At 34.3% G+C, this 10,817-nt stretch overlaps 4 gene segments (V, D, J or C); all 4 read left to right on the top strand.

The window, feature by feature from the left end:
* Positions 1-1,250: 1,250 nt before the first annotated feature.
* On the top strand, positions 1,251-2,558 carry LOC127501427 (T cell receptor alpha variable 18-like). The segment is given in 2 exon segments: positions 1,251-1,396; positions 1,595-2,558. Coding segments are annotated over 2 exon segments (357 nt in total).
* Positions 2,559-4,363: 1,805 nt separating this feature from the next.
* LOC127501236 (T cell receptor alpha variable 9-2-like) lies at positions 4,364-5,256 on the top strand. The segment is given in 2 exon segments: positions 4,364-4,559; positions 4,640-5,256. Coding segments are annotated over 2 exon segments (444 nt in total).
* Positions 5,257-7,656: 2,400 nt separating this feature from the next.
* Positions 7,657-8,314, top strand: LOC127499154 (T cell receptor alpha variable 18-like). The segment is given in 2 exon segments: positions 7,657-7,696; positions 7,890-8,314. Coding segments are annotated over 2 exon segments (465 nt in total).
* A 1,243-nt stretch (positions 8,315-9,557) lies between these two features.
* LOC127501359 (T cell receptor alpha variable 9-2-like) lies at positions 9,558-10,582 on the top strand. The segment is given in 2 exon segments: positions 9,558-9,855; positions 9,927-10,582. Coding segments are annotated over 2 exon segments (387 nt in total).
* The last annotated feature ends 235 nt before the right edge of the window (positions 10,583-10,817 follow it).

The following is a 10,817-nucleotide window of genomic DNA, read 5'->3' on the forward strand; positions in this document are numbered from 1 at the left end:
ATAGCAGACAGCAAGCCAAATCTGTTTACCACTTATGCTAAGATTATATGGGCACAAAAACTCGTGAATAATGAATTGGAAATCAGAGTTTTCTTAAAACCAGTGTAACTATTCTGGTATTTATTTTACAGGCTGTATTTGGTATGTGAGAGGTGACTGAGGATCTGACCCATGGCAGGAATGCAATAACAGTGTTTACTTATTTAGCCTGGCTTCCAGAGAATAAATATGTACTTTTTTTGTAAATAACTAATTTCTCACAACCGAATTAGTCAAAAGTTATATTTTGTATTAAAGAGAACTATATTAATATTTTGTAGAAAGAGTCTTGGAATGTCTTGGAATAACCTCATTCAACAGAATACCATGTTCAGATGTTGCTGAAATGATCTATATACTGTTAACCTATCAGAACCTGTAGAAATTAGGTTAATTGACTGTCCATCTGACTATAAGTATTAGTGTTCAAGGTTGGATCCTCTTACTCATTTTTTTCTATGGCCTGAGTATGGAAAACTTTGTCTTCAGTAAACTCTCTGTTAACTGACTGAACTTCAACTTTGACTCCTGGTCTTCATTGAGCATACTTGTCTCTTTACGTGGTCCAATTGTAATTCCCCTACAGTCTATCAGGAATTATGATCTCATGTGAGTGACAGGTTCTCCTGCACTCGTGCCAGTAAGCATGTCATCAGAGAAGAGAAGAGTAGTCGCTGCAAGAAGGACAAGGATGCAATTTTGGTTAATGATTAGGAGGGCACATGAATTAAAAAAAAAAAAAATAATTATAATGCACAGATAAATCATGTATAATAAACACTGGAATATTCCATAAAAAAATAAGAATTGTCAATTTTGATTTTATGGTGACTTTAAAGCAAATAGCTGCACATATAGGTGCATCTCAGTCTTAAAGTTAACATGTGCTCTTGGCTCGTCAAGCCTTGTCTGAAATAGTTTTCCATTTTGAAGACTTCTGATACTCAGTCCTTCAGCACACATACTGTATTCTACTGTACAACAGGCTCCAGCACACCTCAGTCTATTTTAATACCTAACCAACATGGATATTACTCTTTGTCTGACACTGTATGACGGCAGTAACACTTTATAATCACATTATTCTCTCTTTTGAATTACAGAAGCTGTGCAGCTTTTAAATTGTGTGCTTCACATTTCACTGACCACACCCACAGTATTAGTACACAACAGAACTCAGTCGGTGCGTTCATTTACTCCTGATTAATATACTGGATATGACCACAGTTTCATTCACATTAAGGCAATATTCAGGTACAGTTTTATAATAAATCCAACTGTATTATAAACACAAACTACCTCTGGACTGCCAACATGGAGAGACATATGCTGCTCATGATTCTCATTGTAGTTACAGGTAAGTAAATAAGCTGGACAAACAACATCCCATTTTTATATGAAAGCAATCATCACATGATATTTTTTTTTTGTGTGTGTGTGTGTAATATTTATCTATTTTAATACTGAAAGGACACATTTGTAAGTTTTATTGAAACAATCCTACTGATCGGAGATTACAGATCATGATGTATATAAAAAATGTATTTAATTTCAGGTGGATTTGCTGACAGAATTGGACCAAGAGAAGGAAATACTAATATAATGAAGGGAGAAGGAGAGTCTGTGACACTGAGCTGTTCATATGATACAAGCAGCAATTATGTTTATCTTTACTGGTACAGACAGTATCCAAAAGGAGAACCTCAGTATTTACTGCTCAAAGGTGCTCGATCAGAGAGTTATGAGGATATATCAGACCGTCGGTTTCGGTCAACAACATCCCAATCATCCACTGAACTCATTATTGATAAAGCAGCTCTGTCAGATTCAGCTCTCTATTATTGTGCTCTAAGAGTAGTTGCCCAGTGATACAAAATGCCTGAGAAGCTTTACAAAAACTCAAATACACAATGTGCTTTAAACAGTCTTTAATCTAACAGCATCAAACCACAATTTATTATTTTTTTGTAAACCACAGCTCTGGAAATACCACTGTGGCAACACCTGTGAATATGGGAGATTATGAAAGGTTATATATGGGGCATGTGAAACTATCATTAACTATTTGTTTTTCTAAAAATTAAATCATTCAGTAAACAAAAGGAATGGAATTTGTTAACCTAATAATTGAACAAAAACTAACATACAAACAAGAAAACAAATAAAAATGCATTTATTCTGAAGTAGTTCTCTGTTCATTATCTTCTATAGATCGAGAGGATCTGCAGTCGTCATGTATAATGGGAAGAGGAGGAGTTTAACACAGACATTAGCGCACAAATCTACTGTAGGTAACAATCCAGTAGCTGGTCTTTGTTTAGCTTGTTCCTGGCAGTTTGTTGAGTGAACATGTTCATCTATATTATGATACTGATGTCAGCAACTGAAGGTATAATATTGCAATTTTTTAGAAAAATATCACATTGTTGGTTAGGTCCACCTCTTCAGGTTTCCTCAACCTTGTTGTTGTGAACTTATAGCAACAATAAAACTGTATGGTGCCAAAAAATCTTTCTTTAGTGGCATCTACAACTATGGAAGTGCATTTCTGTCTCAAAGTAAAAAAAAAGAAAAAAAAAAAGAATTTAAAATAAGAAAATTAAGTCACAATTATGAGAATTAAATTCACAATTAACTGTTTATATTTAGACATGGGTTTCCATACATCGTCAACTCTTCATTTACGTGAAGGTGATTTTTAAAAGTGTAAGACCTTTAAAAATTTGGGGGTCAGTAAGCTTTTTTTTTTTTTTTTGAAAGAAATGAAAACTTTTATTCAACAAATATGCAAATATGCAAAAGTGACAGTGAAGACATTTATAATGTAACAAAATATTTCTGTTTCTAATAAACTGTTTGTATTTAGAAATGGGTTTCCATACATGGCAGTTTATGAACTGCAGATTTAAGGGGAGGGACTAGCTAGAGAGAGAAAAACAAATGCTTTCTTCAGTAACAGTAACAGGTGTTGCAGAATAACTCCTGCTGAAAAAATGATGCTCTTTGTTTTTATTTTGCTCTTTTCCCTCGCAGGTATGTATTCTGTTATAGTCTGTCAGGATTTTTGTTAATTGCTTGCTTGTCCCCTTTTTTCCTTTTAAGATTAGTATGTTCATTTTTTTAACAAGCTAAATTTTTATTTTTCTTTCTGCAGGTGATATTTTTGGGAATGTCATCACGCCGCTTCAAACTAAAGTATATAGAACAGAAAAAGAAATGATATTCCTGTCGTGCAACTACTCCTCTGCAGTGAGTCTATACTGGTATCGCCAATATCCCAGATCGGCTCCTGAATTTCTTTTCGTCATTCTACATGCTACTGGGAAAGTTTTCCAGAAATCTGAAGTCATTGATTTAGATCCTCGATTCTCTGGAAAACTGAATAAGGAGAAACTCCATACGTATCTCGAAATCTCTTCTGCCAAAGTGACAGACTCAGCGATGTACTACTGTGCTCTGGAGCCCACAGTGACAGGAAAACAAACTACACTGTACAAAAACCACCAGCTCAATGTACTAACACCTACAGCATTCATTGTGCTTCTTCCCTCTTTAGACAGTAGCAGGACCTGGTTGAAGCCCGTGGTCAGACGCTTTCTAACAGTGAAATCCTAAAAACATAAACTATACCTAACTCCAAAATCCTAATTTAACCTAAGTAAGATTAGATTGCCATCTGGTGGGCTTGTAAAATAGAAGCCGTTAGCGATTCACTTATTATTATTTTTTCTTTGTTTAATTTTTAAAAGCTGTTTCTAATTTCAAAATTAGTCAGATTGATTCCCAGCTGGTGAATTTTGCTCTTTTGAGAGATAAAATGTTCTTACAACTAAACAATCTTTTATTGTTTTAGTTAACTGAGGTATAGATTAGATTAGATTAGATTAGATTAGATTAGATTAGATTAGAGGTATACTTTAGATTAGTGTCCAGTTCTCACTATTAACTACAATTTTTGCCTCAATAAACTTCTATTTACTGCTTATAAATAGTTAGTAAGGTAGTTGTTAAATTTAGGTATTAGGTAAGATTAAGGGATGTATAATCTGGTCATGCAGAATAAGGCATTAATATGTGCTTTATAAGTACTAATAAAAAGCCAATATCCTAGTAATATGCGTGCTAATAAGCAACTATTTAATAGTGACAATTGGACCCTAAACTAAAGTGTTACTGAAAATTGATTCATCAATAACCTTTGGCCATCTAACTAAACCAATATGCCAATTTCTGTTGGATCTGAAGAGTTGTTTTGGTGCGACTGCAAGGAAAAAGCATAGAAAGAACATATAGAACACAAAATCAGCAACACTTGAATGGAGGTTTTGTTTAATTTCTCCATTCTTCAAGTGGTTTTGTGTTTAAAAGTTTCTGTCATTTATAAAAGAATTATGTCAAGAGGCGGAGCTTAACACAGGCCTGTCAAGCACAGACTAGTTCAGCATCACAGATCACTGAGGGAAGCAGGAACCTGTTCATCATGTTCACTTGTGCACTTATATTGCTGACTTTAACTCAAGGTAAAACTTTACTTGTGCTGTATAATTACTTCACAATATTATCATTTTAAATATACTCAATCTCACACCTTTTTATGTAGGTAACAGAGCTAAAGAGGTCATCACTCCATACAGTGATGCAGCATTTGCCTCTGAGACCGAGAGTGTCAAACTCTCTTGTAACTACAGCGGTTCTGTTGATAGTCTTCACTGGTATCGACAATATGCAGGTTCACCACCACAGTTCCTCATACTGGATTATTTAGGACACGTTACTCAAGCTAAACCTCCAGTTCCTGGAATATCCATCAGTCACAGAAAAGAAGCAAACAGTGTGGATCTGGAGATCTCCTCTGCTGCAGTATCAGACTCTGCTCTGTATTACTGTGCTCTGAGGCCCACAGTCACAGGAAACACAAGAACACTGTACAAAAACCTGACTGATGTTAGTCTTACAGTGAAATGTTGTCAAAAACAATACATCTCCATACAGGTAAATGTCTGAAAATTAATTGTAATTATTGTATGAGAGTATTTCAATGAACATTGATGGAATAACAAGCTATAATCTGTGTGTGTTATCATGTTTGAAGAAATATAAATAAGGTCAGCATTTATCATCTATCATCTTTTTCAGATTCACAAATGTTTTATTCTTGTTAGACTTGTGGACGTTGTGAATAAATGTAATAAATGTTTGTCACATCACCACTGGGGGGTGCTGTGTCTGTGTGTGTAAATTAAACATTTCAGAGAGGACAATCAACTGCATCTGTAATGAATTCACATGTGAAAGGAACAACAGAAGACGGTCCTTTTGCCCTCTGAATATATCTTGCTTAAGTGTCATGAAAATAAATAATGCCACATTGCTAATAATCCTAATGGTCTAAACATGTCCTCAATGCAAAATATAATTTCTTGGGTGAAATATAAATTAGACATGTTTCCCAAAAGGATTGTGAAATTAACTGAAATCAATCATTTTGTGACAGATTTTATAAGTATGGGTATAGGCCTCAATATTTAGCTTATCCTCACAAAATGCACTTGATCAATAATTTATAAAGATATCAATCAACATACCATAACAAGATGTGGCATTAGACTGCAATAATGATACAGGCACAAACACTATCAAATATTGAATATTCTAACTCTCTGACTCTAACACTAAATAGCCTCTATTTTGTTTAGCTTTGAATGACTTATAGTAAGATAGTGAACAATCACAGTCACACTAGCTGATAAAACTGAATTAGTGGAGGAAGATATACTTATTCAACAAGAAGCATAGTTATTTTTCTGAGATATTCATTGACTGAAGGCACAATCATCTCAGGTTTTATTAAAGAAAGACAGAGAAGGTGGTCTAAATAAACCACACCCACATGAAAGCTTCACAATAGGCTACTACAATCATACATTTACTGTTTAGCTTCAGTTTATAAAGCCAGTTAGTAAATCTTCTCAACATGGAGAGATGCTTTCTACTGATTCTTCTATCTGTGCCAGGTATAAAATGTTTAATCTAAACAGACTCAAATATAAAATGTGTTGGCTATATTTTTTAAATTACAATAATGACATCACAGTTTGTTGAAGAAACTATTTTTGGTATTGTAGTTTTCATTTATAAATCTTATACATTTTTGGATAAGTAGACGAGGTGACCTGTTGTGAAATTTGTCCAATTCTCTTGCAGGGTTTCTGTCTGACAGCATTGAACCAAAAGACAAGGAAACTAATATTTACAGAAATGAAGAAGAGCGTGTAACTCTGAGCTGCTCGTATGATTCAAGCAGCAGTTATGTCTATCTCTACTGGTACAGACAGTATCCTAATAAAGAACCAGAATATTTACTGTATAAAGGTGCTCGATCATGGAGTGGTTATGAGGATATACCAGACCCTCAACAGTTTCAGTCGACTACATCTCAAACATCCACTGAACTCATTATTAACAGTGTGACTCTGTCAGATTCAGCTCTCTATTATTGTGCTCTAAGAGTTGACGCCCAGTGATACAAAGTCTATGTGAAGCTGTACAAAAACTGAAAATTATTTTTCACTTTGATCTCAAGCCACATCAAACCCACAATCTATAATTCACACAATATAATTACACTTGTGGAAACACCTGTGTAAGGTTAGAGGAAATTTAGTCAAAGTTATAAAGGCAAACTGGAGAAAAGTTAAAAGAGATCAAAATAAAAGATACATAATACTGTACATATTCTACTAGAAACTTCCTGAATTACTTGGGCTCTAGAGATCTCCTCTGCTGCAGTATCAGACTGAAAAACTATCCTGAAAAACTACTAAGTCACAAATTTGCAATGATGTCTAGCAATCATACACGTGAAGGCGTGCATTTATAATATATAATTGTGCTATCAAATTTCTATTTGATTATTAACTTAATCTGAGATTTGAATTAAAAAAATACAGATGTACACTGTTGATTAAAATGCATTGGTAATGTTCATGAATTTTAAAATTAGACCAGATGACTTTAAAATGGCTAGTGATGGAAAAAAAATCACTAATTTTTCCCATTAAAGGCAATATAGTGTAAACCTGGGAAAACATTTATGAAATTCTGAAACAAAAGTTACCAACTATCATAAATTCATGTCCACTGTTTAGTTGGAGCAATTTTGCAATTATTTAGTCTCCATAATGAATGCATCAGTTTTGTGAAACATGTAAATGTTTGTCATCTGCCACTAGGGGGTGAAGTTACAACAAAAACTATAGATGCAAATGAGTGAATGACTATTTACTTTTGAAAAGTTGATGGTATTTTTCCCTAAACACAGAATACAGAGGGCAGAATAATCAAAGATACCAAACACACAAAGAGACTCTGAACTATATATAATAGATCAAGTGCAACAGATCAAGAAAAAATCCTATTAATTGACAGTTATCTCAGTTTTAATGTGGTAAGACAGAAGGTGGTTTAAATATTAGAAACTCAAACCACACCCACATTTACAGACAATATACTGTAGCTGCACAAACGACTCTCTATTACATTCATACATTTACCTTTAAATTTAAAATCATAAAGCATATACTGATACGACTATTGTTTATTAGTAAATTTCCCACCATGGAGAGATGTATTCTGCTGATTCTTATAACAGTATCAGGTAAAGTCCACTTCATTTATCAGCACTAGACTAAAATATACTGAGGATTCACAGTGTTATTTATGCACATACTTATTTAATGCTGACATTTTTTGTTAATTTTCAATGTTAATCATTCAGCATTGTTACTGTAACAACAGAAAGGACAGGGGTTTAAATAAACTTTTATTAAATATAATTAATTCTCTTGCAGGTGTATTTGCTGACAGCATTAAACCAAAAGACAAGGAAAATATAATCAGGACAGAAGGAGAGTCTGTGACACTGAGCTGTACATATGATACAAGCAGCAGTAATACTTTTGTTATGCTTTACTGGTACAGACAGTATCCAAACAGAGAACCTCAGTATTTACTACGGAAAGGTGCTCGATCAGGGAGCAATAGTGAGGATATACCAGATCCTCACTTTCAGTCGACTACATCCCAATCATCCACTGAACTCATTATTAACAGTGTGACTCTGTCAGATTCAGCTCTCTATTATTGTGCTCTATGGAGCCCAGTGATACAAAGTCTATGTGAAGCCGTACAAAAACTGAAAATTATTTTAAGCCGCATCAAACCCACAATCTATAATTCACACAATATAATTGTGGAAACACCTGTGTGTGGTTAGAGGAAATTTATTTCAAGTTATAAAGGCAAATTAGAGAAAAATGAAAAGAGATCAAAATAAAAGATACATAATACATATTCGACAAGATATGTACAACCATCCTGGATTATTTACATACAGTACATCACAATCAGCTTGACAAATGTGACTTAAAATTACATAATTATTTATTACTGCACATGTCATGTAGTGCCCCAATAATACAAAACAACTGAGAGGCTTTACAAAAACTCATACACAAAATTATTGTTTTGAAGCTGAACAGTATTTATCAACTATAAATCAAACCACAGCTGTTCTTACATGAGCCACAAAGGCTCTGTGAATAACAGGATATGGTAGTTAAAATTTAATTGAGATTAATTAAATAAAGTATAACGGTTTAATTGGGAAATTATTGATATAAATATATGACTGTTATTTAATGTTCTTGCTGGTGTTTCATAAATTATAAACTGCTCCTTCATTTGACTGACTTTGCCTGTCAAAATGAGTCAAATCAAATGTATAAGCAATTTATACATGTTTATAGCGTCACTTTTGCAAATATCACATCAACAGTCCAAACTAGTGTTGTTTGAATAATAAACGTAAAGAATAATAATAAAAAACATGACTCTTACAGCAGATTATTTGAATATGAAGACTGTAGCTTTAAGAGGAGGTGCTATAGCTGGAGAAATCCTCTGCTAGACAATGAATGAAGGTTTACTTCAGTAACACTTTGTCCTGCAGATGAACTGAACTAAAACATCATCCTAAAAATGATCCTTTTGGTTTTGGTTTTGCTTTGTTCTCTAACATGTGAGTATATTCTATCCCAAAGTGTGTCAGGATTTCTTGTTTTCTGTCTGTTCTGCTGTGGCATGTGAAATGTTGATTTAATCTTGAATTCCATCTTCCTGCAGGTGTCAGTTTTGGGAATGAAATCACACCAGTCCAAACTGAGATGTTTGGGACGGAGGGGAACAATATAACTCTGTCCTGTAGCTACTCCTCAGCAGTTAGTCTGCAGTGGTATCGCCAGTATCCCAACTCAGCTCCTGAATACCTTTTAGTCATATTTCATGCTACAGGGAAAGTTTCTCAAAAATCCAAAATTTTAGATCTAGATCCCAGATTCTCTGGAAAACTGAATGAAAAGAAAACTCATGTGGATCTGATCATCTCCTCTGCTAAAGTGACAGACTCAGCGATGTACTACTGTGCCATGGAGCCCACAGTGACAGGAAACTGAATAATACTGAGCAAAAACTGGAGCAAAGAGCATAAAACACATCATATCCCAGTTTAAATACATTAAACATTTGAGAAATTACATTAACTTGAAAAATAACAAGTGCAAGATAATTTAGGTATTTATCCTTCATGATATATGTTAATTTCTGTACATATAAAAGGATTATGTCAGAAGGCGGAGCTTAACACAGGCCTGTGAAACACATTAGTTCAGTGATCAGCATCACATACAGCATCACTCAGGCAAGCAGCAACTACCATCATGTTCACTTGTGTACTTATATTGCTGACTTTAACAGAAGGTAAAATCTTACATGTATCATTACATCATCATATCTCATTTTAAACATGCTGAAATAGGTTTTTGTTGTAGGTAACAGAGCTAAAGAGGTCATCACTCCATACAGTGATGCAGCATTTGCCTCTGAGACCGAGAGTGTCAAACTCTCTTGTAACTACAGCGGTTCTGTTGATAGTCTTCACTGGTATCGACAGTATGCAGGTTCACCACCACAGTTCCTCATACTGGATTATTCAGGATACGTTAATCATGCTAAACCTCCAGTTCCTGGAATATCCATCAGTCACAGAAAAGAAGCAAACAGTGTGGATCTGGAGATCTCCTCTGCTGCAGTATCAGACTCTGCTCTGTATTACTGTGCTCTGAGGCCCACAGTCACAGGAAACACTCGACACATCATACAAAAACCTGACTGTTAGTTTTACAGTGAGATGTTGTCAAAATCAACAAATCTCCATACAGGTTAAGTTTGATTCCGATGCAACATTCAAATCATATAAATACATACATTTTCTGGCTGGTTAGTATTTCTGTAACTTCATGTATTGATAAATTCTAATTATTGTATGAGAGTATTTCAATGAACATTGATGGAATAATAAACTATATTTTGTGTGTGTCATTATATTTGAAGAAATATAAATAAATAAGGTCAGCGTTTATCTTCATCATCTTATTCAGATTTACAAAAGTTTTATTCTTGTTAGACTTGTGGATGTTGTGAACTAGTGAATAAATGTTTGTCACATCACCACTGGGGGGTGCTGTGTCTGTGTGTGTACATTAAACATTTCAGAGAGGACAATCAACTGAATCTGTAATGAATTCACATGTGAAAGAAACAACAGAAGACGGTCCTTTTGCCCTCTGAATATATCTTGCTTAAGTGTCATGAAAATAAATAATGCCACATTGCTAATAATCCTAATGGTCTAAACAGGCTTCATGTCCTCAATGCAAAAT

Source organism: Ctenopharyngodon idella, chromosome 2 (genome assembly GCF_019924925.1).
Source record: "Ctenopharyngodon idella isolate HZGC_01 chromosome 2, HZGC01, whole genome shotgun sequence".
Taxonomy (NCBI): Eukaryota; Metazoa; Chordata; class Actinopteri; order Cypriniformes; family Xenocyprididae; genus Ctenopharyngodon; species Ctenopharyngodon idella.